Here is a 27,116-nt window from a genome sequence, read left to right on the forward strand (position 1 = left end):
CAGAGCTCAAACTCTTGAGCGAGCTCTTAACCAACTGAGCCACTCGGCCGGCCCTTACCTGCCCCTCTTTTGATTTAATTAGTATCAGGAGTTTTTAATGGTCTTTTAAGTGATTCTAATGTGCAGCTATGTGTGGGAATGGCTGACATAAAGAAAAAAAGGTCTGTTAACAGTACTTAGTTGCAGGAGAATTGATAAAGGAGGAGTTTCATTTTTCGTCTTTTTGTGTTGAGTTTTTGTGAGCATGTTTTACTTGAGCAATTTTTAGTCAGGCAATACAAAAAAAAAAGGAAAAGAAAAAAAGCAAGGTAATTGGAGAGCAGTAGGAGGCTCGTAAAGAAAAATGAAGGCCAAATAAAACATCAGAAGTCTGACTTGCTGTACAGCCCATTTCTGTGATATTGCAACTTTTGTTGAAAAAAATCCACCTGAACTTTTCTCTTTTTTCCATCAGATCTGTGTGCCAATGTCAGTGGAATTTGAGGAGCTCCTGAAGGCTCGAGAGAACCCAAGTGAAGAGGCACAAAGTAAGTAGGGTTTAACATTTCCATCCAGCACTAGCAGAAGTACTAGTTAATGACAGAGCTCAATTTGCCTTCCGAGCCCTAGGAAACAGGGCTCCAGAGAAACTTATAGCCAGGATCTCTTACTGGTTTTTTCTTTGCTGGTTTCTGGGCCAGACTGACCTAAATTGGTCTTGGACAAAATTTTCGATTTTATGCTAGCCCTGCTCAAGTTCACCAGCCTGGAATGCTGAGGTCTCTTCCCTCTGTGAGCATAGGGAGGACATGTGGGTGAAGGGCTGCTTCATGAAACCAAGAAGTAGCAGTCCATTTGAAAAGCTAAGTCCAAGAAAGTGGTCTTTAACATCTGAATCATTGGTATCTTGGATTCCTTCAGATTTGGTGGAGTTCACAGATGAAGAGGGATACGGCCGTTACCTCGATCTCCATGACTGTTACCTCAAATACATTAACCTGAAGGCCTCTGAGGTAAGACCCAGGAGAGGGTAGAGTGGTTCTGATTCTAGGGGTGAGTCAGGACACTGGGCGGGGGCTACTAGACATAAGGCAATTAGAGTGTCTTCCTTGTTTTGTAAACTGTAGTATAAATATTAAAGAGGTGATGTGCTTTTCTTAGAAGTGAGAGTCCAGTTTCTACAGTGAATCCAATAAGCATTTTATTAATTTTATGATTTTAATAAAACAAGTATATTTTGCTTTTGTTAAAATAAATTTTAAAAACTCACAAATACATATCAAACTTCTGTGTTAGGCACATGTACTACTAGGCACATGGAAGATAGAAAAACAGTCTCACCAGCAAAGGGCTATTTAATGTCTTTCTTAAAAGACACTAAAAAATAAATTACCACAAGGGATGAGATTTAATGTGACAGTCTCAGAAAGGTCACAAGGAAGTACATGATTAAGTTCCTGTTGGAGTTGTGAGGAAATGTCCCAATAATTCAGTGACTAAACTTGAAGCTTCGTGAGGCCAGGTCCCGTGTCTGTCTTGTTCTCGTCTGTGTCTACAGTATGTACTTGGCCCAGAGATGCTCAGTAAATGATTGAATGAGTGAACAAATGGCACCTTTCAGGACCTTATTTTAGGATGTAGTGGGTGTCTGAGTCTTTAACCAGGTGCCTGGCATGTAAGTGTTTGACAAATATTTCTTTTAGTTTACTGTTTATTAACTTGATCTTTATTTTGCAGAGCTAACTGTGTGTATGATATCTCCTGCCCCATCTCTCCCCACCCAGTTAGTATAGGAATTACATGATGGAAAAGAAAAAGACTAAAATGAGCTGGGCCTTGTTCTTTTGCTAGGCAACCCTCAGTTTTGATCTCATGTATTGGAGATTATATTATAACTTGGTGGGAACACCTAACTGAAGCTCTTGTTATTTCTTTTTCTAGAAGCTGGATTATATCACATACCTGTCCATCTTTGACCAGTTATTTGACATTCCTAAAGAAAGAAAGAATGCAGAGTACAAGAGGTGGGCATTGCTTCTAGGCCTCTACTGGATTTGATTACATGATTATTTAATGTGAAGGGTTGAGGGCAGAGTTCTGAATTTTGTTGCCTGAAAAACATTCATGAATTACTTCCGGATTTATCGGAGGCTAGGGATTTTGAATGACATGGTTTTAAAACATTTATAATACTCTGGCTCTGGAAGATTGTATGTCTATAAGCACATCTGCGATCTTATGGCCATACTGTTCCTAATGTTTTCTCATTGTAGAAGGAAGTCTCCCATCCAGGGACCTCTGTGTCTTTGGAGTTTAATAGGAAAAAATTAAACTTACTCAGATTATGACTGAAGTGAGGTGCCTGAGTCTGATGTATAGATGTTAAGTTTTGTTTGTGTCACTACATCCCTGGTTAGTGATAAAATAAAATTTTGTTTTTTACCTGAAATTTTCTTTTTACCTGAAATCTTTTATGTGTGTGTTAAGACTTTATTATTTGTAATCATATTATGAGAACAAAAGAAGATGGGAAAGGTTGAAATCAAGATGACATGTTAGGGAAAAAGTCAATTGTAAGCTCATTTTAAAAAGTAGTGGTATTACTTTTAAAAACTCGTATCACTAGAATTATAAGTATGGTTTATAGGACACAACAGTATATCAAAACTAGAAACCCTCTTTGCTTTCTCTATATTGCTTGTTCCTCTGTAGATATCTGGAGATGCTGCTTGAGTACCTTCAGGATTACACAGATAGAGTGAAACCCCTCCAAGATCAGAATGAACTTTTTGGGAAGATTCAAAATGACTTTGAGAAAAAATGGGAGAATGGTACCTTTCCAGGATGGCCGGTAAGCTTCAGTGGGGGTGTGGGTGGAGGGCAAGCCAGGGAACTGAAGTAACTGTTTTACTTGAATCTTGAGCCTCTGCTTTAGGGCATCAGATGCTGATCCCTGGGATCATTTGTGGCCATGAGGAGTTCCCTGCCCAGTGTGCTAGGTTTTCTCTTTGGAATGAGATTTGTCAGGGCCCGCTTGCCATTGGCTGGGCCCAGGATTTTCACCAGCCATGTCATTACTGCTGTGTGGTTCCTACTGATCAAAAAAGGATGAAATTATGTGCAAAAATCTCTACTGTATTTTTTCACTCCTGGGGATAAACTTCGAGTTTTCCTGAAATCTCGGGGCGAGAATGGACCATCTTTTTTTTTTTTTTTTACTTTGCTCTTAGAGGAATTTGATTCTTATTCATGCATGTACATAAGAACAGGGCCAGTTAGCACCTGGTAGCTTAGATGGCTCCTTTGCCTTCATTCTAAACCTGGATCTTAACAAATACATATTGTTGTTCTTGCCAGAAAGAGACAAGCAGTGCCCTCACCCATGCTGGAGCCCACCTTGACCTCTCTGCTTTCTCCTCCTGGGAGGTATGTTTTCTTGAGCCACTCTGCTGGCCTTGCCTGTTCACTCCTCAGAGGGACCACTCGATTTCCTGTTTTTATTGCCTTGGACTTATGATATGACACCAGTTCCCGGGTCCAGGCTTCTACAAAGAATGTGGAAAGATATGAAGCGGGGGAGGGGAGAGCTTATCCAACCACTTTGAAAATTGTGAAACAATAATTCTGACTATATTAAGCTGTAGTGGAGTTATGGAACACTACAAATAATAGTTACAAATAAACTTGACCACAGTCAGTCCGTTGGAGAGTTTGAGCTTACTACTAGGAGACTGACTATGGAATGTGTGGTGTTGCCACAACTTCAGGAACACCCACACACCAGCCTGCAAAGACCTAAGTTTGAGCATTTGTTGTTTCTCAAAATCTATCTCTATAAAATTATAACTTCTCTTTTTTATACAGGAGTTGGCCTCCCTGGGTCTGGACAGATTAAAATCTGCACTCTTAGCCTTAGGCCTGAAGTGTGGTGGGTAAGAGACTGGTTTTTCTATCATGTCCATTCCCTGTGTGTTGGTACAACCTTCTTCATGGCTCTGATACCATTCTTTCTGTCATCCCTGACTGTAAAAATAAGCAAGTCTGGATGGTAAAGTGATACTGAAATCCTTTGCCCCTCTGTCTCCTTAGGACCCTGGAAGAGCGAGCCCAGAGGCTGTTCAGCACCAAAGGAAAGTCCTTGGAGTCACTTGACACCTCCTTGTTTGCCAAAAATCCCAAGTCAAAGGGCACCAAGCGGTGAGCGGCTGGAGTGGCACCACTGCTTACAGTTTTCAAATGCTGTTCCCATGCAGATGTTGATCACAACAGATTTCAAAGCCTGTTTTATCACCATGATTGATCATAGAGATCCAGTCTGCTCTTTTTCTCTGCTCATGGCGGAGAGTGCTGTCATTGTTATTATAAACCAGGGACAATCTATCCTCGGGTGATTGAGAATGAATGAAGTCTGTAATGTCGAAACTGTGCCTTTTGTTACCTGACTAGCTTAGGGAGGCTGAATAGGTTCAAAACATATTTTCCTGTTTATTTTTCCTAATAACAATTGGCTCTATTCTTTAACCACATGCTTTTACTGGGTGTTTTTTCTGCTTTTCTCAACAACCCTGAAAAGTAGTTGTTACCCTGACTTTTAGGAGTTAAGGACTCAGAAAAGTTATGGAATGTGTCCACTTTTCCCAGTTACTAAGTAGCAGGGTCAGGATTCGCCGTCCTGGCCTGGCGCTTGCTCTTCTGTACCCCATTTCCTTTGTAGATAACAATAATGGAAATTTAAATGCCTGGATCTGTCTCTTACCTTCTGTGAGGTCTAAGAGGAAGCTTCCATGTGTTCCAGGAAATTACCTCAGTACTTGTATGAGCGAGTCCTGAGCTGAGCAGAGCATTTGTTTTCACAGCATGATGTTTCTCATGTGCTTGTAATTTTTAATGCACTCATGGAATCAGTGTTCTCAGGTACAGGGAGCAAGGCACTGGGTAAAAGAACCCTTGAGTGATATCATTTGTTTCTTGTTCTCAGAGACACTGAGAGGAACAAAGACATTGCTTTCCTAGAAGCCCAGATCTACGAATATGTTGAGATTCTTGGGGTGAGTAACTGACTGCTGAGGGCTGTACATGCTACAGAGTATGGGAATAAGAGAAATAAGAACTCATAGGATATTTTTTTCAGATTGAAAGAGGAAGTGTGGGTGTTACACTAGTTCAGCAGAAAATAGAGTTCTCTCAGGGTCCTTGGCCCTTCGGTGAGGTCATGTTCTGTTCTTTGGTGTCTGTTGTTAGCTTATATTCCCTGGGCTGCCCAATTCCCATGAGGCTAGGCAGAGAGAATAGGCTCTCCTGTCAGTCTAGTGTCCAGAGTAGTGCAGGTTCTTTGAGCTCCAGAATATACCCAGAGGGTAACCCAAGAAACAAGCAATCAAAAGGCAAGTAAGAGAGAGGCCTATGCACAGCAGCTTTTGGGGCATGACTTAACTGTGAAAGGCATTACTTACATAGTCACAGGATTGTGAGAAACTGAGCCCTAGTGGGTCAAAGCTGGCTGTGAGCTGTTCCTTGAATATTCTTTCAGGAAGGAGCTGGAGAGTTGATTGGGGGTTGAAAAAGGCCTAACCTGACCAGAAAGTAGTGTGTGTGTGTGTGGGGGGGGAGGTGGCTAGGAGGAAAATAGCTCTCTTTCAGGAAGAGAAGGTGGAAGAAAGGGCAGCACTCCTCCAGAGAAGGTGGCCAGTGCCTCTGGAAGTCTTGCAGTAGACCAGCCTTTCTGATTGTGTCTTCTTTATGCAGTTGTCGCCTGCTCTCTGAGCCCTTCACAGGTGCTCAGATGGTGTTCTAAGTGGGTGGCTCTGGCTCAGATAGCTCATTTTATGTATCTTTGTCAGTTGCCGTGGATGTTTTTATTCTGCCCTTTTTTGAGGACCGCACGTGTAGCTATAAATCTAGTTACCTGTTGATTCCCTCTACAGTTGCTTCCAAAAAAAGGAGGCTAGCCAGGCATTGGACATTGGGGACACTTATAATTCTCCACAGTGAACTTGGGCGTTTCTAACATGGGCAGCAGTCCAAGTTGCCAGTCCTCTAAAGACGACTGAGAAGCCAATTTGTGCCCTTGACATAAGGTATATCCACTTTCTCCCTCCTTTGAGAGCATTTTGCTTTCCCCGCCAGGAGGTGGCACCATACTCTTTGGAATTCTGGGGAGAGTGTTTTCCAGAAGTTGCTCTCATTACGTACTGATACGGTTTTTATTATTTCACCATTTACTGATACCTGTTGGTTTCCAGACATCGTGCTGAATCTTTGGATACAGTAGTGAATGTGACACCGCCTCCTGCCCTTGAAAAACCCACTTTGTGGTTGGGAGAGACAAGTGTATGGAATGTGATACATGCTGTAAGACATTGAGGTTGAGTTTCTAAGTAGAAAGAGGGAGAAAAATGTTCCAGATAGAGGAAACAGCAAGCATGAAGATAAAACACGAAAAGAAATTAGATGTTCAGGAAATAATGAGAAATTATGGAGTGTGTGTATGGAGTGTGCCTTGTAGGAGAGTGGTCAGAGAAAATTTTGGTGAGTTATGTTGGAAATTTGGACTTCGTCCTTTAAACAGAAGAAATCCAATAAAAGTTCATTATGCAGAGTGTACCATTAGATTGGTTTTTTAAAGCAGATAAATTTGGGAACCAAATGGCAGCTGGAGTGGAGTGAGAAGATACTGAGAGCAAGTTAGAAGGTTCTCATCTGATGAGGGCAGTAACAGTGGGAAGAAGAAGAAGGGACTGGTTCAGGAAATATTTTAGAGACTTTGTTCTGTGGTGGTCTGTGGCCTCAGGTGAGTAATTTAGGCAAGTGACATAAAACCTGTGACCTTTTTCTTTTGGGATCAGGGGAGGCCTGCTGGTAGGAGTTCTGATATAAAGGCAGACTTTCCCTTTATTCTACAAGAAAGAAAACCTCATCCTCAGAAGTGAGAGGTCAGCTAGGGTTGTAGAAGAACAGGAGTTTCCCTGCATGGTTTGCACCACTTTTCTCTGACTTGGCTTTGCATTTATGGACCTGGCTCAGGAACAGCGACACCTCACTCATGAAAACGTGCAGCGCAAGCAGGCGAGGACAGGAGAAGAGCGAGAAGAGGAGGAGGAGGAGCAGATCAGTGAGAGTGAAAGTGAAGATGAAGAGAACGAGATCATTTACAACCCCAAAAACCTGCCCCTTGGCTGGGATGGCAAAGTGAGTGCCAGCACTGCCATCTTTCTTCCCATTTCCCACTTGGGGAGCAGATGCTCATACTCCTAATCCTGTTTCTCTTCTGATTTCTTGCAGCCCATTCCCTACTGGTTATATAAGCTTCATGGCCTAAATATCAACTACAACTGTGAGATCTGTGGAAATTACACCTACCGAGGTCCCAAGGCCTTCCAGCGGCACTTCGCTGTAAGGAACTCAGAGCCATTTCTCCTGAAAATTGAAGTAGAAAATGAGTCTTTTAGGGAAGAGGATTGCTAGTGTCCAGCGTTTAAGAGAATCAGAAGGAGTCAAGCACGCAGCATCTGGCCTCTGGTGCCAGGGCCAGCCCTGGTTAACGCACGGGACAGTTTCTGGAGGCTTCTTCCGCTCTGCTGTTGGAACCCCATTTTGGTTTTCTCTTGCTTGTTCTCATACTTCTCTATTTTTGTCTTTCTGCCAGCATGTTAGACCCATCTCTGACCCCTTGGTCATTTCTCTGTGCCGTTTTTGGTACTCAGGACCAAAGAAGGAGCGGACTGCCTCCTCCTCGGGGTTTTAAATTGGTCTTTGCCTCTTTGAAAAAAGAAGCTAAAGGGATGACATTTATCAAGTTAGTCTTGAGACAAGGCGTTATCTGGGTAGTACTCCCGTAAGTGGGTTCACCCTTGTTTTGTTTCTGCCTTCAGTTCTTAGTACTTGAAGGAAATTTTACATAATAGGAAAGACTTGCTAGACCAGGGGTCAGCAAACTTTTGAGACGGAAGAGCCAATCCTGTCCCTCAAAGTTTTGTGAGACCTAGAAAACAAATGAAATCACCATTATGTGAATAATATCCTTTAAAAATTTTATAAATGAAACTATAATAATTTTATTTTCATTTTCAATTTTACTTCAGAGCCACATGTACGCACCCAAAGAGCCGCATGTGGCTCGCGAGCCACAGTTTGCTGACCCCTGTGCTAGACCAAGGATGGCAAATTTGTATGAACTCCCTCCCTCCCTCGGATATACTTACTACTGATCCATCCTGGGTCTTTTCTGCTAAGCTCCTAAATAGTCTCTGAATCTTTCTCAACATCACTTCTAATGAATTTGAATTGGCATCCAAGATAAAGCCCACGCCATTTGCCACCCCTGAGCCCAAACTGCCATTACATCAATCTCTCCCTGCTCTCTTTCACATCCTTGCTTATACCTGATAAACAGTCTTCTCCTTTATGTACAGAGATGGCACTCACCTGCCACCAGTAACCCGTACTCCTGGTGGTGGGAGGTGACTGGTTAATTTGAGTTGTGTTTTTCCGTGGTCTTGACACAGAGGTTTTGTTGGAAAGAGTACTAGATCTAGGATCTAGGTTTTATAAACCAGTCCAGTGAGGCAAACAGTGCAGTGCTGCTTTGAAATATCTGCCTTATCAGTCACAACCACAAAAGAAATGCTGCTTTTAGGTGGAGTCTTTTACAGAGGGTCAGGTTAGGCATTATGGGGAGAATGGAGTTAGTGCTCTGTGTTCACCTGTTCCCATTTGATATTGTCCTTTTGCTTTCTTCCAGGAATGGCGTCATGCTCATGGCATGAGGTGTTTGGGCATCCCAAACACTGCCCACTTTGCCAATGTGACTCAGATTGAAGACGCTGTCTCCCGTAAGTAAGCTTTATTTGTTGTGCCCTAGGCCAGATCAGGTGGCCACGCCTACAACTCACTGTCCCAATGCCCTGGTGTGTCCAGGCCTAAGGGCAGCAGGCTGTGGATTTGTAAAAGCTATAACAGTCGAACAGTTCCTGCATTCCTGAGGAGCATGAGTTAGCTATCCTGATTGTTTACCCCTGAGAAGAGCCCTAGGCTGAGTATAAAATGGGCTTTTAATGGTGACTATGAACTCCCTGTGTGCAAGATTTTGAGTGAATGGGCATATTGTATACTTTTCTGAATTGATTTTAGTATATTAAGCACCACTGATACGAAGGAAATAGAACCGGTCTCAGTGAGCTTATTTCTGAGGTGACAGGGCAGATACACAGAACTCGGCAGCAAAACACCTCTTGGAGAAAGAGCGGAGTGAGTGCATGGCAGGGAATGTGTTAAAGCCCCCAGGGCCTCAGTCAGGCTTCCAATTGTGGTGGCTTTTTCTACCATTAGCACCTTCCTTGTAGGCGTTCTATTTTCTTTCTAGTTTATCTCTTCTCTGTAGTGTTTTCACTTCCAGCTGGTTAGACTGAGAAGAAAGCATTTTACCACTCCATTTTGGTAAATTTCAGGCACTCACTCTCAAGTGTACATACCACGCTCCTCAGCTGCTTGGTCAGCTCGCCTCTGTGGCTCCCATCTCTAGGGCTATTCACATCCTCTGTGGCAGAGCCAAATAGAAATGACCTTCTAAAGAGCTCCCTGGTCTCTAGCCCATGGACTCTAGGAACTCTTTCACTAAGTTTTTTGTGTACAGTCACCTTTGAGGACTCCTTCTTGCTTTCTTGTCTTGCCTTATTAATTTAGGAGTCAGGACCATACACAGTTCTTCCAGTCAGAATTATAATCTGTCTTTATTGCCAGGTTATCCACTTGGCCTCTTCACTTTTCATTTTTTTGCCCTTCCCTTTCTGAGAGGAAATTAAAATAGTAATGAAATGTCTTAAAACCATAATGCTGCATTTTGAATGCAGTCTCATTTTTAGATATATTTTCTAGCTATGTACCACTACTAAGTAGGTCACCGTTCATTTTTTGTGTGTTTTTTTATGTCCTACAATTTGCCTGAGTTAATTTATTCTGGTACCTTGAGATTGATTTATTTACATCATATCAGGCTTACAGTCATGCCAACTGCAAACACAAAGGGATGCTTTTATGAATTTTATTCCATGTATTTATCTTTGTTCATGGATAGTTACCCCAAGTCTTATGTTTAATAGAAGCAGGTGATAAATAGGTCATCCTTGCCTGGATGCTGTTTTTAAAAGGAACCATGCTTGTGTAGCTACACTCATTTTAAGATTGGCTCATGATTTTATTATATTCTACAAAAGAAAGATTACATTTTTAGTACTTTTTTTCAGGCAGTAGATAAAAACAGTGTTCCTATATTACCTCATACTGGCTAATATTCTGTAAAACTCTTTTAATACAGTTATTTATCCTGCTAGGATTCTATTTACAAGTTTTGTAATTATGTTCATAAATAAAAGATGAGTTTCTTGCTTTTCCTTTGAGATACTTGTCAGGTTTAGGAATCAAAACCATATTTATGACATAAAATGGATGGGGTTACGTGCTACATTTTCTTCTGTCATTTGAAACAGTTTATATTTAAATAGATTACATCTTCATACAAAGGGACAACTCTGAGAAGATTCTTTAGTTAATCACCTATGCTGCATGATTGATTATGACAAAGTAGGAAACCAAGTGCTTTATTTCCATTCTGAGTTTTCTTTTTTCTCTTAATACTTGCTGTGATCTTGTTTCTTTATTTCTTTAAGTCTTTAAGAAATTCCTTCTCTCTGTTTCTTTAGTCTTTCTAATACAGGCTTTTAGAACTAGATGTCCTGTTAGGAATCCATTGGGAATATCCAGTACTGACACTATATTTAGAACTTTATTTGTTAAAGATGTTATCGCTGATGTTTAAAAAAAGTAATTCAGAAATTATTTAGTAGTTCTTTAAATTCTTGTTGATTGAGCACCTTGTAACTGTTTTATTCATTCTTATTTTTTTTGGCCCATGTAGTTAAAATGCCCTCTGCATTTAGAATATATTGTGTCTTGGGCCGGCTGAGTGGCTCAGTTGGTTAAGAGCTCACTCAAGAGTTTGAGCTCTGAGCAACAGCGGTTCGAGTCAGCCCGAGCTGAGCAGCCGTGAGCTGCCAACAGGTGGCGGGATGGCTCAGCTAAAAAAAAAAAAAAAAAAAGAATATATTGTGTCTTTGTGTCCAAGTATGTAATCAGTTACTCATTAAAGATTTATGTACACCTGGAAGGAAGCGCTTTTCTCAACATGTAAGCTGTTTGATCTTGTTGGAGTGTTCAGGTTCTTAATTTCATACTTCTATCTATTCATTTTGAATTTTGATAGGGACATGTTGACATTTCCAATTATAATTAAATTTTGTCTCACATTTCTTCCAGTTTTGTATGTATTTTGTTTTGCAGTGTTTGAGCCACATAAACTCAATGTTGTTCTATACCCATATTGATCACTCCCATTTTCTTCCTGAAATTTCTTTTATCTGATAGCATTTTTTGTTCTGTTGTGATAAACTTAGACCATTTCCCCAATATCAAAATTTTAGGCTATTTTTTACTTCAACCATCAATATTTATCATTGTATAGGGGTACTAAGCCTTTTACACCTGATATATTAATTGATCTGTTTGTATTTAACTCCTTTGCTGGAAAAGTTATTTTGTTTTTTGTTAGACGCTCATTTACATGGATTATATTGTAAACTTGAATCTATTCCTTTTAGACAGGTATTTTTCTAATATTTCTAACTTTAATGTTTCAACTAAGTTCATTTCTGCTACCAATTTCTAGTATCCATTATTAATAAATATTGTTTGGTTGAATTATTTATTGGAAGTGATTATATCTTGATGGTCAAGCACTGTAAATTTTATACTTATTTCTTATAATAATTCAGGAGATCCTATGTCTTTAATCTTACCATGCCTACCAATATTTTTATCACCTTGTTTATAAAAAGTGGTTTTTCTACTTTCAGATTCCCCTCATCTCTTGTCATGACCTGTACCCTAGGACTTAGTTGATGGATTCTGTCAAATTCTTTGTATTGATATGTTCTGCTTCAAGAGTAAAGTTGGTTCAGCACCACATTCCTAATAGAGTTTCATGGGGTGGTTAAGAGGGCAGACTCTGAAGAGACAACTGTTGGGGTTCAGATCATGGCTGCGCCACTTACTAGATGAGCAGAGTACTTCTTTTAGTACCTCGGATTCCTTATGCATCAGATATGAGTGGTAATAATATACCTACTTCATAGAGTTGTCTCGGAGTTTTAATGAGATGATACAAGTAAAGTGCTACAACCATGCCTGACACACAATGTAGAATGTACTCAGTGAGTAAGCATGAGCTGTCATCATCACCATCTTCATTTGGGGCTTCTCTGCAGAGTCTGAGAAGAGAGATCTAAAGTTGTATATCTCTTCATTCAGTGTTCAGTATTAATATTACTCGCTACCATTTATCGAGTGTCTGCTCTGGTCCAGGTAAATGGGAGATGTTTTACACTCGTTTAATCTTCAGAACAACCAGTGAGGTAGGAGGTCACCCACATTTTCAGAACAGGAAAGTTAGGTAACATTTTTAAGGTCATACAGCTTGTAAGTGTAAAAAAACTAGGGATCAAACCCGTGTCTGTCCTACAGCAGCCTTTTTCCACAGTTCTCTACTGCCTTCTTTTAAATCATGCTCATCAAGTAGGTTTTTTTAAAGAGTTGATCCTTAAGGGTTATCGCAGAAAGAAACTTGGTGCATTTTCTCATTAGCCATACAGAGATTTTTGGAAAAATTTTATGTTTTTCCAGAATATTGTTGGCACAGTCATAATTCTGTTGCTCATATTATTGTCAGAATTTATGTCCTTTTTCAGATGTGGAGGTTAATCCGTTTCTCTCATATGCATGTTTTTATTAATTGCCACTTCTTTGATTTCTTTTGTATCATTTCTACCCATCATGACTTCCCTTGATATTTTTAGGTTCTTGGCATAGCTTTTAGAGTTTTGCTTCTATCTCAATATCACTTTCTCTTTTCATTTTTTTCTCCCCCACCCTCAATAGATCACTCATAGATTTATTACAGATTTATTACTGCCTCCCCCTTCCCCTTTTTTTTCCAGGCATTATTTCTCCTCGTAAGTATCTTAGATGAACTCTCTGGCTTCCTTTCAGACTTTCAGTAATAGATAAATGGTTGTATACATATTGACTCCCACAAATAGTCACAGACTTTATCTCAGGCGTCTCACTAATAGTAAGCATTGATTAATTACTGAGTTTAAGTCAGTTGTATTATTCTGTGGAGTTTCTTCAATTTTTCTTCATTTCCTGTCAGTGGAATAATTTCTTTTTATTAAACTTGAATTGTGCTTTTCTTTTTTAAAGCATCTAACTAAACATCTTAGGGATTTTTGTTTGTAAGGAAGTGAGCCTATTAAAACTACTGCATGCCCTCCATCCTATTTGCAAGAATATGCTCATTCAGCCGTGCTTGTCTCTATGTATATGCCTTCTCCACTTTTTTCTGTCTTCTCTCTTAACCTCAGCTCACAATGAAGGCAGCTCTAGTCGTTGGTCGGTATGACCTTTTTCAGTTTTCAGAGCCTGCTGTCATCTAGCCTAGGGGTCGGCAAACTGGCTCACAAGCCACATGCGGCTCTTTGTTTGCTGACCCCTGGAAGAGCCAATCCTGTCCCTCACAACAATTTAAAAATTATTCGAGAGCCATAAATATATTTTTACATTATCACCATTATGTGAATAATATCCTTTAAAAATTTTATAAATGAAACTATGATAGTTTTATTTTCATTTTCAATTTTACTTCCAAGCCTACGTCTCATGAGCCACAGTTTGCTGGCCCTTGGCGGCTCTTCCATCTCAAAAGTTTGCCGTCCCCTGATCTAGATTCTCTCAGTGCCTCAATTTCTAATACCTGGGAAAGATGAGGTAGGCACAACTGGGTAAGGTCCTACCTGTAGTCCAGTCAGCTGTGTCTCCTGTGGCTGGCAGCAAAAAGAGTTTCTTGTTAGATAGGACTGTCATTCCAGAACACGGTGGGAAGACATGTTTTCTTAGAATGGAATGTGCAGGGACGCAACCATTGGCACAGCTGTTACACTGGATTTACTTGTTTGTCTTTGTTTTAGATCGTTCTGTTGAAGTTTTTCTTGTGGAGTTTTTAGCCGGATGGGAGGGCGCAGTACTTTCATTTAAATTATAGTCTCTTTTGTTTGTTTCTTACTTAAATGAAGAATTTCACTTATAAATTTATGTCAGTTATTCTATTGTTCCAGATCTATGATTTTTTTTTTTTTTTAAGTTGGACAAAATGACAGCTAAGAAGGAGCCCTGTGGACTTGCCACCAGAAATTCCCATTTGAGTGATTGGTCATGATGGTTAACCAATATTTACTCGGTATAAATCCTCCTAATTAATAAACTAAAGGCATCAAGTTCAGATATCACCATCTTGTTTATAATAATAGCGTAAGAGGTTTAAACTTTTTTTTTTTTTTTTTTAGCTGAGCCATCCAGCCACTTGTTGACAGCTCAGCGGCAGCTCAGCTTGGGCCGGGAATCGAGCTGGCAACCCTGTTACTCAGAGATCGCACTCTTAAGCGAGCTCTTAACCAATTGAGCCACTCGGCCGGCCCAAGAGGTTTAAACATTTTAATGAACTCTAGGGACATTGCTTATGAGAGCAATTGCTTTGCTAAAATCATGATATCATGTGTCTGTGACTTTTTATTGGGTCAGCTATCCCAAAAAAACGGGAAATTCAATTAGTTTGCTGCACTTATTCTTAGTGAACCCATGCTATTTCCCAGAGGTGCTCCCATTTTTATCTAATTGTTTCAGGTCCTTCTGAAGAGTAATGTTTCTCTTAACTAGTCCTCAGTTTCCTACATCCATTTTTTCCTTAGGAAATATATGACAGCATTTCCAATCTCCAGTATTTTAGCACCATTCTGGGTTGGATTCTTAAATGGTCTGGACAAGGACTGTGACAGGGCCCTGCCCTGGCACATGGTAGCTCATGATAAAGTCTCCATTCCTTGGTGCTTATTATTTGGGCCTAAGGACCTCAACTAATTTGAAGCAATTATCAAGGAAGAAAAAGATGATTACTTGAGCACCTATACACCAGGCACAGAGCTAAGCACTTTCATGTATTCTCATTTACCCATCTTAGGGTTCACCTTTCTCTGTGAGGTATTTCTTCTAACCTTGTCAAGTTCAGAAATTGTTCTGCTCGATGGGAAATGGAGAAGCATATAAGAAGCAAGTAATTGTGTCTTTCCACCGTCATCTCTTAATATTTTACCATTTTCCCTCTGTCAGGGGACCTGTCCTTTGTTCTGAGAGTACACCTTCCAGACACTATTCTTAGAGATTTAAGTCGTTCTTTCTCTGGCTTTGTGTCTGTCCTGTTTGGCATACATATCTAATCACTCCCTCTGAAGCTATGGTGGTGTCTATAGATGTTATTGAACTGTCTTAATCCTTGTTTTAATGTCTCCAGTGTTTGTTGAGCCATCTTATCTTTCAGACTCTGGCCATGATATTTCACCATTTTTCCCCCTCTGAAGTCTTTGAAATATACCCACCAGACTTTAAATAAACATATTTGATAATGTCTAGTGTTCCCTTTCTCTTCTATAATGAATTTTAAGACAGTAAGGTCACTTTCTCCAGTAATTTCCATAGGTTGTACCACATTTACCTTTTCCTTCGAGAGTATCGGTTCTCTCGTCTAAGAAGTCTTTGGTTATATTTGATACAACTTTTCTTTTACAGCAAAGCAATAATTATGGTAAAGTTTGCAATGGAAGTGTATGCAGGTGGTCCAGAACCAGAATTCCAGTTTGGGGGAAGCAAAAGCTTCAAAGGCAGGGTCACCAGGAGAATCCTAATGGCGGGTGTGTTGTAACTCTGTACCCAGTGGATACTCAGGTCTGCTCATTTCTCATCCTGCAGTGTGGGCCAAGCTGAAACTACAGAAGGCATCAGAACGATGGCAGCCCGACACTGAGGTGGGTGTGACTGTAACGTCAGGTATAGCATCAAGTGATGGAGACCCTCATCGTGTAGCAGGAAGGTGAACGACGGCCCCTAGTTCACTGCAGTAGCGAGTATAATGTGACAGTATCTGTATATTGGCTCTTGACATGTAAGCTTAATTTACTTGTGATATTAAATTTGTCAGACTTAAATCTGTGTCTTAAGACAGGTTGTAGTCTCCCACTGAAATGTTGAGGTACCCAGTGTCTTGTCCTGACCCCAGGGATTCATAAGCTAAGAAGTTGAGAAGCCGTATCATAGATTAGATCTCCTTTGAGGATATCATCTAATGAGAGATGGTCCTCTCGTGGGGTAGGAAGGCATCCTTGTTGGTCTTGAGATAGTCATCTCAAATATAGCAGATTTCAGAGATGAGGATGATATATATATATATGAAGTATGACAGTAACTCTTTTTCTTTTAGGTGAGTGGTTTTCAATAATCCCTTTTTAGCAGCAATGCTCTTTTCACACTATAATATAGAATTCTGATACATAAAATAGAATAAAGCAGAACTGCTCTGGAAGAGGGAAGCTTAGCCTATTTAGTCTCCCTTTCAGCCTCCCTTTCTGAAGTGGCCTCTTGGGAACAAACCCACCGTTCTTGGGAACTGTTTGAAAACTGTTCTTAGGTCAGCCTTTCTCAACCAGGGTTCCTCATCTTAAACACAGAAAGTGATTTGAATGAACTATTTTCTATCCCAAGGATGAGTCATAAGTGTACCATTCTAGATCCCTAAGAGAGAAGTTAGTTCATTACACACAGTGGATGCCTTAGGGCAGTGGGGCTTAATCTGTTTCTCTTCCAGAATCCCAGTTAAGAAGGGCTGTCTTAGATGAATGCCATGGAATCAGGCCAGAGTGAGCTCAGGCACTCAGACACTGGTTCCAGACATTCCCCCAGGAGGTGTAGCTAACAGTGTTCCCCTTTTCTTTCAGGAAGAGTATGAAGACTCCAGTGGGAATGTTGTGAATAAGAAGACATACGAGGATCTGAAGAGACAAGGGCTGCTCTAGTGTTCAGAATGTGTTTCGGCTTCTGGCTTGCCCAGGCTTCCCGAAGATCTGCTTTTTTTACTTCTCCCAACCAAGTGCTCCTGAAGACTTTGCTATTTAGTCTTATGGTCTAGCATGCATCTTGTAGAGACAAGGTATGCTGGCAGATTGCAGGGTGGAGATGTGTTTTATCCTTGTTTTATATTAAAAACGATTCTGTCAGAAAATAAAACCAGCCCTTGTTCTGAATGTGTCTTGTTCTGAAGCCCTGGATTGTGGACTAACTCAGTCCTTTAGTTCTTAACCCATCCCTACCACTTTCTCATCAACTTCAGTAGCAGCTAAGGCTTAATGAGCTCCTGTTAGGTGCATCTGACGTAACCTCTTTCCCCACTTCCCCAGATGAGCATCAGCCCAGAAGAAGCCCTTCCCTTCCTCAGCTGAGTCAGCCGTTCATGCACATACTAGGAAAATATGGGGAGGGTGACGCAGGGCCTCTGCTAAGGACAAAGTTGTTGGCACTAAGGTTTGCCTTTTTTATTTGCATAAAGAAACGCATTGGGCCCTTTGGGAAGGGCCCGCAGCCCTGCCCCTCCCCCATCAGCAGCCTGCACGCAGTCCAACTAGGTCCAGCCTTGACTTCACCTCTTGCTGGTTCAGAACGAGTCTACGATCCTGTCTGTCTGTTTCTTCTACAAGATCCTTCTTGACTGAGAAGTGGCTAACATTCTTCTGCCCTCCAAGCCCCGATAGCCAGGATTTGGGTGGAGTTGAGCAGCTGCCCCAAGAGCTGAGTCTGGTGTCCCAAGTGGAAGGAACTAGGGGAGCCGAGGAGACAAGGCTGTGCCCATAGGCACAGCGTCTGAAGGCCAGGGCCTGCTCCAGAACAGGCTTTCCAGGGGACCCCTCTGCCCCTCAGCACTCAAGACTTTGTTGGCTTGTGATATATTTACTAGTAAAAACCCTGACTCGGACTGGCCCTCTCTCACACCTGTTTCCCCAGTCATCTCCATGGCAGGCGGGTTTCACAGCCCTGTCCCCATGTCACTTCACTCTTCTTGTTTGTTTCCCCCCACCCCTGCCTCTGTCACTTCACTCTTGGCTGGTATTTTCCTTCCTGGTTCAACCCATCCCTTGGGCAGCTCTTCACATGCTGGTTTGTGCTTTCGCTCCTCCAGTTTAGAATCCCAGTTGTAGAAACTCTCCAGGGCCTGAGCTTCTGATGCAGAGTGAGTGGGTAATGAAGCCTAATTAAGCCAACTAGAAACATTGGTTACCAAAAACTAGCCCAAAGTGCAAAGAGACATTGCCATTTGGGAAGAGAATTAAAGCTTTGGAAATGGGAAATGTGGGGAGGAGTGGAGGGTTGCTCTTTTTTGGTTTAGATCAGTAGTTCTTCATCTTTTAAGGATCATAGATTCCTTTGGAAATACAAAGATAACTGGATTTTCTCTCTAGGAAAATATACATGCATAGACATTTCTGCACACAATTTTAGGGGTTCATGGAGCTCCAGAAGTCCATCCTTGGTTCCTAAGTCTTATAATAAGAGCCATGGAGTCAGTTCTGCCAGGGCGCTTCCTGCCGAGAATAGGTGATTCAGCTCACTCTTCAAGGACAAAAGCTGCCCCATCAGAAAAACAGCAGGACTCTGCCGCTCCCAGCCCAGGCAGGAAGCATCTGGGGAGTTGTTCCTGGGACCAACCCCAAGACTGGTGCTGCTGAACCCAGAGGCTGATCCCGGGACGAACCTTCCAAGAGCAGGAGTCCCCTAGCTCCCCATCTCTGAGAGGAAAGCGAATAAATCTGTGTCCAGCCTCCATCAGGCATCCCTTCCTACCCTTTCCTTCTGTTCCCCCTGCCTGGGGTCAGCTTGTGTTGATGGAATGCTCTACAAAGGGAGCACCCTAAAGGTAACCAATGTTGAGGAAGCGAGGGGCAGGCAAGATCCGGAGGTTTTTCTCCTCTGCATTATTATGATTATGATGATTATTCTGTTTATCCTTGGGATGATAGTTACCTCTCCCCTTGTCGATCGAGTCCTGCCAGCATCCTCACCTCAAAGTTCTTGTGGTGGGAATGGGCCTGTGACCTCTCCCCGCACGTTATCCTTTCCACTACCAGCCAGACAGTTCTCCCATTCCAGGTGAACCTTGGGAGGACACCGCCCTGCCCTCCCTCCGATCTCTTCTGAGAGCCCTCTCTACCTGCCAGATTTCTGATCTACACAAGGCAAGTCCCAGTGCGATGTTGTGATGGGGTCCTTCGATCTGCCCAAGCTGCCAGTTGACTTTATTTTCTCGCAGCTGCAGTCTAGACATTGACTGTGCTGCTGTTTTTTGTTTGTTTTGTTTTGCCTGTGTACCCTGTGTATTCCCAGTGGCAGCAACATCAGAGGGAATTCCCAGAGCTGGCAAATGATTGGAGGGGAGGAGGGGCAGCCGGCAGCCTCCCTGACTCAAGCACACACACTCACTATCCCCCTCCGCACCTGCAGATACACAGGTAGGTCTACAGCGGGGAGGGGGTGGGGTGCAGAGAATATTGAGAATATTCTCTCGAGCCACGGAGAGGGGCACAAACTAAAGTAGACGGGGAAGGAGCCAGAACTAATACAGACTAGGAGGTAACCATCCAGGCTTTGCCTGGCATTCTGAATCTGTTGAGTGTCTGGCGCCTTCACACCCCTGAGCTGTCCCTGCAGCCTCATCTACCCGAAACAGGGAGGAAGAAGAAGGGCTTGTGGGGGAGGCCTGGGCCCTTTCACAAGGACACAGGGACCTTTGGACCCTTCTCTTAACCTGTTCATCTTTGGAGATGGAGGTCCCCTTGGAGAGGTGCCGACTGGATGAGAGCTGCTCCTTGAGTGTAGTGTTGGAGGGCAGAGTGGAGGGGCTGAAGCTCCTGGTGGTAAGGAGGGGTGAGGGTGGAGAAAGAAGTGGCCCCTATTGCCAAGGGGTCCTATCCTGCTTCACCTCAGCACCCTGGATGCTGAGCATCGCCCCATGTGTGCATTAAAGACCACCGCCAGAAGGGGCCCAGCCCTGAGGGGGTCTTAGCTCCAGCTGTCACCTGAGAGACAGATCCAAGTGCTGATGGATCTATAGCCATGAGGACAGGGGAACATGCCCCTTTAGCCCTGGGAATGTTGGGGGCTGGGTCGTGCTCAGCCTCCCAGGGTTGCGGGGGAAGATGGGAATCATGTACCTCTCATCTCCGGCACCTTTCTGCCTTGCATGGAAAAACCTGAACTGGGCTTAGCAGACCCTTTGACCCCTCAGTCCTGTGGGAGGTAAAGCCAGGATCCAGATAGCCAGGGTCTGAGAGCTACCTCCTGCCCTTGGCTCTGCTCTGATTTAAGAACAGGGTGGGGTCTGAACCCTGAAGAACCTGGATAAGGTGAGCCCTGATTTCTGGCCCTCCCTGTGAGCCAGGTTCCCCTGCCCTGGGTTCTGAGGCCGCCCATCAACCCCCACCCTCCACCCCTGGCACCTTCTGATGTTGGAGGCAAATAAGGCCAGATCAGTGGCATGGGATGTCTATTTCCTGTCACCGAACCTGTTCCAGCTCTGTCTCCCTGGGATGCTGCTGTTGCCATGCCAACAACATTCTCTCTCAGAGGGGCTGTTACTAGGCTGCAGGCCCCAGTGAACCTGCCTTAATGTCACTGACAGTATGACTTTCGGGAAGCAAAAACTCTGCCCCTGGGGCCCTTTTTTCCCTACAGGCTGACCCCTGCTTCCCAGCCTGTTTATTCATTTGCATAATGTAATAATGGCACTCTCTGTTTGCAGCCCTCACCTAGGCTGCCCAGGACTGGTCTTTCGCTCTCTCTGGCTCCTGCAGCACCTTGACAGAAGATGTCTGTGCCAAACAGTAGCGATAGGGCTGCTCTGCTCAGAGGTCCTCAGCCCAGGGACTCCAGGCTTTCCTAGACTCTGTTACTAACCCTAACCCAGGACTATTGCTAGACCCTGGGACTGCCCCTTCTTTACCCTGACCTCAAGACCTCTTCCACTTAACCACTGCATGACCTTTCCTTGACCTGTGACCCTTGAGCTGGTTATCCCCTTTGGTGGTCCCCTCTCTCCTTTTCCTTTCTCCAGTCCTCCTGCTGATCTTACTGATAACCCAGAACCTGATCAGAAGTCAGGTGACCCCTGCTCCTGTCCAGGTAAGTAGCATATGGAGGAGGAGAAAGCCTCCCGGGTCCCTTCACCCGTGGGAATGAGGCCACAGTGCAAACCCTTCTACAGATATGCCACAGCTTCCACTGCTTTGGAGAAATGTGCTACCAGGAGGCAAAGTTCTCCAACCAAATGGCAGAGTGTAAACCTGGGGAGCACCACTGTGAGGTAAGGGGTGGGGCTGCTGCACAGCCCCAGGTGGGAAGCTACTGCAGGGTTGGGAGTGGTGCCATTGGGAGGGGGGCTGATCCAGGTACACACAGGAAGGTGCTGGGAGAGAGACACTGAAGTGGGAAGGAGAGGAGTCTGAGATGCTGGGAGAAGCTGAGATACAGCCCAGGACTGGCTGCTCCCCACCCCATCCTCCTGGACTCTCTGCCACTCTCCTTATCCAGCTGATTCAACTCAACACTTCCCACTACACGGCCCGCTGCAGCCACAGTTGTGAGGGGGGAAATGGAACTGGTTCCAGCCCTTGCCTGCTGGCCAACAACCCGGCCCCCAGCCCAGAACCCTGCTCTCTGCAATGCTGCAGTGGCCACCCTCTCTGCCTGGTGCTCAGTGAGGTGACCTCGGAGACAGCCTCACCAGCCTGCAGCTCCAAGCCCCTCCTCCATCGCCCTCCAACTCCAAGCCCCTACTCTGACTCCTGCTCCCATTGGCCCCATAAGCCCTGAGCCCCACCCCACCTCTCCCCAGCCCATAAACTTGCCCACCCACTAACGCCCAACTCTGAACCCCACCTTTTGACAGGTCCTCAAATCTGAGCTCAGTTTTCACCAACTCCCCAATCTCTATCAACACCCTAACTACTAAACCTTGTCAGGCTGACCCTTATCTTTGAGATCTGTTCACCTCATTGATGCCCCAAGTCTGAGCTTCAGGGCCCAACTGCTTCCAGGTTCCCCTTCCCAACTCTCACCTATCCCCAGCCCACCTTAGCCAGTACTCCCCACCCCACGCCCGCCCTCAAGCTCCAAGGCAGCCAGGACAATCTCCTGTGCTTGTCTAGGGTAGCAGCAGAGAGGGAAATTGCAGGTTGTGACTGTCTCTCTCTCTCTCTCTCTCTCTCTCTCTCTCTCTCTCTCTCTCTCTCTCTCTCACACACACACACACACACACACACACACACACACACACNTCTCTCTCTCTCTCTCTCTCTCTCTCTCTCTCTCTCACACACACACACACACACACACACACACACACACACACACACACACACACACACGAGATGCCCTCCCTTGGGGGTGGAGGCTGGGACTTGCAGAGGAAATGTCCCCCAGCAGAGGTGTCACAGCACTTCCCCAGTCAACCCCACTCTGCTCCCAGGTCTGGCCACCTGACCATCCCAGAGGACAAGTTGGTTCTCACTCCACCAGCCCCTGAGAGAAATGTGAGTGTCTCATTCACACCTGGCTGCTCTGGGAGGTGGAGGCAGGGATAGCATGTAGTGGCCGGGGCCAGTGGGATAGGTGCGATGGGGCTCCAGCCTTGCCTCTGTCCGGCCTTCACTTCCTGTTCAGTCTGAATATAGCTCCCCACCTGTCAGCCTTCTCTCCACTTTGTCTCCCAGGAGTAAATCTGTGCCAACTTCTCCTGCCAAGGCAGTGACTGCTTCAAAGGGCAGAAAGCTGTGGCCATGTGCCCTGAGGGCTTGGACTTCTGTGAGGTGGGTCCCTGGAGTGCTCCAAGGATTGGGGTGCTGTTTTTTCTCAGAACTGCAGTCCTTTCTCCTGCCTGGATAGAGAGTAGGTCAGCAGCTGAAGCTGGCTGGAGCTAGACCATGTGGGAGCCAGGCCGCCTGGGGCCTAGCATGCTTGACCCTCTCAGCTCTGCCTTAGGCCTAATCCAGGGCAGCAGCTGGAATTTTGCAAGTCTTCCTGACATGGCCCCTGGCTTCTGTTCACCCTGTGCATTCTCTGGAGACTGGCTGGCTGACCTTGTGGGAAGCAGGGTAGGGGGTCCAGAGAAGTTTGGCTCAGCCGTGGCTCACTTAACACTCTGCTTCCATGGGTGGGGTAAAGGGGCAATGGGAAGATGAATGGTCCTGTCTCTTCTTGCTGCTGAAACGGTCCAGAGCACGTTACACTGCAGGTTGCAGCCGGGCCTGTGTGGCAGAGATCCACAGGTGTTATGGGCCTGGGGCTCAGTCCTGCTCCCAGGAGTGCTGCCCAGCCTCGACCTCAGGCAGCTGCCTCCAGCTGGATGGGAACCTCCACTTCAGCCAGGCAGCCCCAGGGGCCGCCAAGAGCCCCCTGCATTGGTCCCTGGCTGGGGCCATGCTGCTGCTCCTCCTGCTCCACTAGCTGGGCCCAATGAATCAGGGAGCAGCAACCAGGAAGACTCTGCAGGCCTTACAAGCCCCCAGGCCCAGCCCCAGCCCTGATTCCTGTAGCTGTATCTTTAGTGGAAGGGATTTATCAAGTCCACAGTTCTGGGTTCGAGGCTCCTGCCTTCCATCTCCCAGGGCCGAGGCCTGACCATGGTGTCCTCAAAGGGGTCAAGGACTTAACCCAATCCCAAGGAGAGGCTGGGGTTTATCTGGAAAAATAACCATTGTGTTTTCCCGCCTGACCCCCATCAAGCGGGAGGGCCCCAGAGGACAGATTATAAAATGGGCCCAGGCCCATCCACTTTTCCCAGACCCTCCTCCCCAGCCTTTGATGGTAAGAGTGGGGCTGGAATTGGGGCTCCTCTGCTTTCCTGCAGTGACACACAACCCCTTTATCTCTAAGGGTCTGTATCAATCCCCTTCCCTTTCATCCCCCACACAACTTTAAAACCAAATGCAAATAAACTTGAGCTCCATTTGTGCTGTGGATGTTTCTGAGGAAAGGAGAAGATTGAGAAGAAGGTGATATGTGAAAGAGGTTTACTTATAAAAAGTTGGACTGGTCATGAAAGCAGCAACTCCCAGCTCAGGGAAAGGAGAGCGGGCACTGGTTAGAAGTCACAGCGGGGCCGGCCGAGTGGCGCGTTGGTTAAGAGCTGGCTTGGGATGCCAGAGGGCCCCGGTTCAGATCCCACATATGAGGGCCAGTGACTCTGCCCTCCACAGTTAAGATGCTGAACAACAGCTCAACCTGGAGCTGGGCTGCCCTGAGTCACCAGCGATGGCATAGGCTGCAGCCCCTGTGGCAGTGGGTTGCCATGGGCTACCGTGTGTAGCCAGCAGCCAGCGTGAGCGGCCAGCAGCCGCAGTGAGCGGCCGTCCAGAAGCCGGCGACTGATCTGCCTCGCCCGGGAAGAGCGCAATGATGGTGCCAACTTGGGCCAGTGAAGCAACGTCCTCCACAACTAGACTGAAGAACTAAAGGACAGCAACTTGTCTGTTCCCCTTCCCCCAATTCCCTAGCGCTGTTCCCATCCCCCCAATTCCCCAATAAAAATCTTTAAAAAAAAAAGTCACAGCGGTCACTCCTTCTCTGGCACTGACCCTTCACTTTGTGCCCAAGCTTGAGAGCAGTTAGGTTCATTAAGATAATTAATTAATTCATTCAATAAACACATTCTGAGGACCAAGTGTGCTGGGGTAGCGAGGAAAAGACATAGTCCTGTTCTCAGAGAGGTTACAGCTCAGTGACATGGCCCATAGGCTGAGAGACCAGTCCTGGACTCCCTGATCTGAGCTGGCCCTTTTTTGTCTACCTGGAGCAACCTCCTCATCTTAGATGAGGAAATCGAGGCCCCAAAGGAGAAAGGCCGTGCCCAAATGCAGGTGACCAGGTGAATCAGGGGAAGGGGTTTGGGAACCACATAGGGCACTGTTTCCGGAGGACAAGTAGAAAGGACTGAGTCTCAGCACAGTCCAGCTTAGGAACAGTGTTCACACCCTTTACAAAGTGTGTTCACATCCATTATCGTCATACAGCTCCATGCGGCAGACAGGACCAAGTGCTCCCCATCATGTCATCCACACATCATCCATATACACGTGAAGCTAAGGGGGAAATATGGCAGCGTGTGGCAGTGTCGGGCACAGAAGTTGACTTTTTCAGCTGAGGCCCAGTTTTGCCAATTGCTAGCTGCAGGGACTTGGTCAAATTGGGTAACTTCTCTGGGCCTCAGTTTCTTCAGCTGGAAACTGGAGGTAATGGTTCTTCGTAGTAGTATTCCCCACTTTAAACTAGGACAGTGTAGTTATTTGGGAACAGTCCCAGTAGGGCCAGAGTTGGCCCCCCTGGATGACAGGAGTTGAGAATGGAATTGAAAAATAAAAATGCATTATTTTTTTCTCTTGAGGAAGACATGACCGTCTTCCTTCTGGGCCCTGGGCCAGGAAATCTGGCCCTATGACTTACAGGGTCAGGGGTGGAGGTTAGGGCATTCATTAGAAAAACCTTTCTGGGTGTCTGGCGCACCCCAGAACCTAAGGGGTTAATGGGAACGAGGAGACCCTCATGATTGGAGCGGGCATGCTGGGACTTGCAGGCGGGGTGACTATCGTGCGCGGGGGCTGCTGGGAAACGTAGTCACTGGAGGGCCTCAGGCCCGGTGTCCAGCGCGCCCAGCCGTGACAGCTCAGGAGGTAGGTGGCAATGACCGGGCTGGGAGCAGGGAAGCCAGGACAGGGCTGGAAGGGAAGGAGTGGGCAAGCTGAGGGCTGGGACCCCTGTCCTGTGGCTGCCAGAACCAGACACCCACCTTGGCCTGCGGCTGATGCAATGAGGCCTGCTGGGCATGAAGCAATGGGACACTTTCCTGTCTCCAAGGAAAGCAGAATGGGACTTATCCAGGATGAGACCTTCCCCGAGAGTAACAGCATGCTTCCCCCAAGCCCATGCAGACACACCACTGACACTTCCCCCAGAGAGGTGCCAGCAGGACTAATACTGCTCCCCAAAAGGGAGGCAGAGTCCCATCCCCCAGAGCATTGGGACTGTGCCCCCTTCCGCATTAATGGCACCAGGCACCCCACTTCCCACACGTAGACTGGACCCTACTCAGGAACAATTGGACGCCCTCCCAGACAAAGGGCAGTACAACAACTTGTACACCCCACCAGGGGCAAAGAGACAATCCCTCTCCCTAGAAACTTTACAAGGCCCATCCTAGGGAGGAGGAGGGTCAGGCCTCCTCTACCCTCTCCCTGCACAAAGACCCCTCTTCCCTGACCCCCAGCCTTCTGAGGCAGCTCCATCACCTCCTGGGTAACTTGTTGACCAAAGGGGGCTCCGACCTGCACCCCCCAGGTGTGTCTGCTCAGCAGGGGCCAGCATGGACCAGTCTGTGGCGATCCAGGAGACCCTGGCTGAAGGGGAATACTGCCTCATCATATCCTTCCAGCGCTGAGCTTCCCAGCCCCGGGGCCTGCACTGGGGGAAGTGGAATGGAAGGTGTGTCTATGTGTCTACTCTCTTCCCTCTCTGTGCCATTAGGGGAGAAGGAAACCAGTACTTACTAAGTACTTAGTACTGCACTCTGCTAGGTGCTTTCAATACTCAGTTATCCTCCCAACTTCCTGTGACGTTAGGGTTTATGATCACCATTGCACAGGTGGGGAAGGCTCAGAGAGGTAAAGCTATTTGCCCAAGGTCACACAGTGAATCTGTGTGGGCAAGGGATGGGTAGGGAAGGTGGGGTGGGCTGGGTTAGGAGAGCCCTGGCTGCCCGTTTCGTTCAGTTTCCCTTGACCCTGAGCAGCAGGCGGTGCAAGGGGTGCTATGCGAGGGAGACAGCAGACAGAGCCGCCTCCTGGGGCTCATCCGCTACCGCCTGGAACACGGAGGCCAGGAACACGCGTAAGTGCGGGGTTCGGTCCTTGCCTGTCTGGGCCATGGGGTTATTCTTCACTGTATCCTCCAGCTAGACTTCAACCACCCTCTGGGGCAGAGTCTGAGTCTTCCAGAAGAATTATAATAATGATTGTTGATTTTTTTTTTTTTAAGATTTTTATTGGAGAATTGGAGACAGATGGAGACACTGAGGTTCAGGGAAGGAAAGTGGGTGGCTAAAGTTGCAC

General features: G+C 45.6%; 2 protein-coding genes and 1 long non-coding RNA gene across 5 annotated transcripts in view; all 3 read left to right on the forward strand.

The window, feature by feature from the left end:
• The window catches only part of SF3A3 (splicing factor 3a subunit 3), a 22,345-nt gene extending 5,132 nt beyond the window's left edge, over positions 1 to 17,213 (forward strand). Inside the window, exons 5-17 of the mRNA XM_019658879.1 lie at positions 455 to 527; positions 901 to 992; positions 1,921 to 2,003; positions 2,692 to 2,830; positions 3,337 to 3,405; positions 3,844 to 3,911; positions 4,069 to 4,176; positions 4,958 to 5,027; positions 7,003 to 7,167; positions 7,261 to 7,371; positions 8,720 to 8,810; positions 15,886 to 15,941; positions 16,908 to 17,213. Of these exons, the coding sequence (XP_019514424.1) occupies positions 455 to 527; positions 901 to 992; positions 1,921 to 2,003; positions 2,692 to 2,830; positions 3,337 to 3,405; positions 3,844 to 3,911; positions 4,069 to 4,176; positions 4,958 to 5,027; positions 7,003 to 7,167; positions 7,261 to 7,371; positions 8,720 to 8,810; positions 15,886 to 15,941; positions 16,908 to 16,985 (1,203 nt within the window). The 3' untranslated portion in view covers positions 16,986 to 17,213. The remainder of the gene's footprint in view (positions 1 to 454; positions 528 to 900; positions 993 to 1,920; positions 2,004 to 2,691; positions 2,831 to 3,336; positions 3,406 to 3,843; positions 3,912 to 4,068; positions 4,177 to 4,957; positions 5,028 to 7,002; positions 7,168 to 7,260; positions 7,372 to 8,719; positions 8,811 to 15,885; positions 15,942 to 16,907) is intronic.
• A 3,641-nt stretch (positions 17,214 to 20,854) lies between these two features.
• Positions 20,855 to 22,889, forward strand: LOC109390910 (uncharacterized). The gene is made up of 4 exons (XR_002125669.1): positions 20,855 to 21,138; positions 21,221 to 21,319; positions 22,484 to 22,547; positions 22,728 to 22,889. It is a non-coding gene; the product is annotated as an uncharacterized LOC109390910 (long non-coding RNA).
• A 2,715-nt stretch (positions 22,890 to 25,604) lies between these two features.
• The window catches only part of INPP5B (inositol polyphosphate-5-phosphatase B), a 63,054-nt gene continuing 61,542 nt past the window's right edge, over positions 25,605 to 27,116 (forward strand). The window contains exons 1-3 of one of the 3 annotated variants that reach the window (XM_019658144.1): positions 25,605 to 25,682; positions 26,347 to 26,428; positions 26,801 to 26,895. In XM_019658144.1, the coding sequence (XP_019513689.1) occupies positions 26,372 to 26,428; positions 26,801 to 26,895 (152 nt within the window). In that variant the 5' untranslated portion in view covers positions 25,605 to 25,682; positions 26,347 to 26,371. Of the gene's footprint in view, positions 25,683 to 26,346; positions 26,491 to 26,797; positions 26,896 to 27,116 lie in introns of those variants that run through there. The other 2 variants (XM_019658167.1, XM_019658152.1) reach the window with 2 other exon arrangements.

This window comes from Hipposideros armiger, unplaced genomic scaffold (assembly GCF_001890085.2).
Source record: "Hipposideros armiger isolate ML-2016 unplaced genomic scaffold, ASM189008v1 scaffold_10, whole genome shotgun sequence".
Taxonomy (NCBI): Eukaryota; Metazoa; Chordata; class Mammalia; order Chiroptera; family Hipposideridae; genus Hipposideros; species Hipposideros armiger.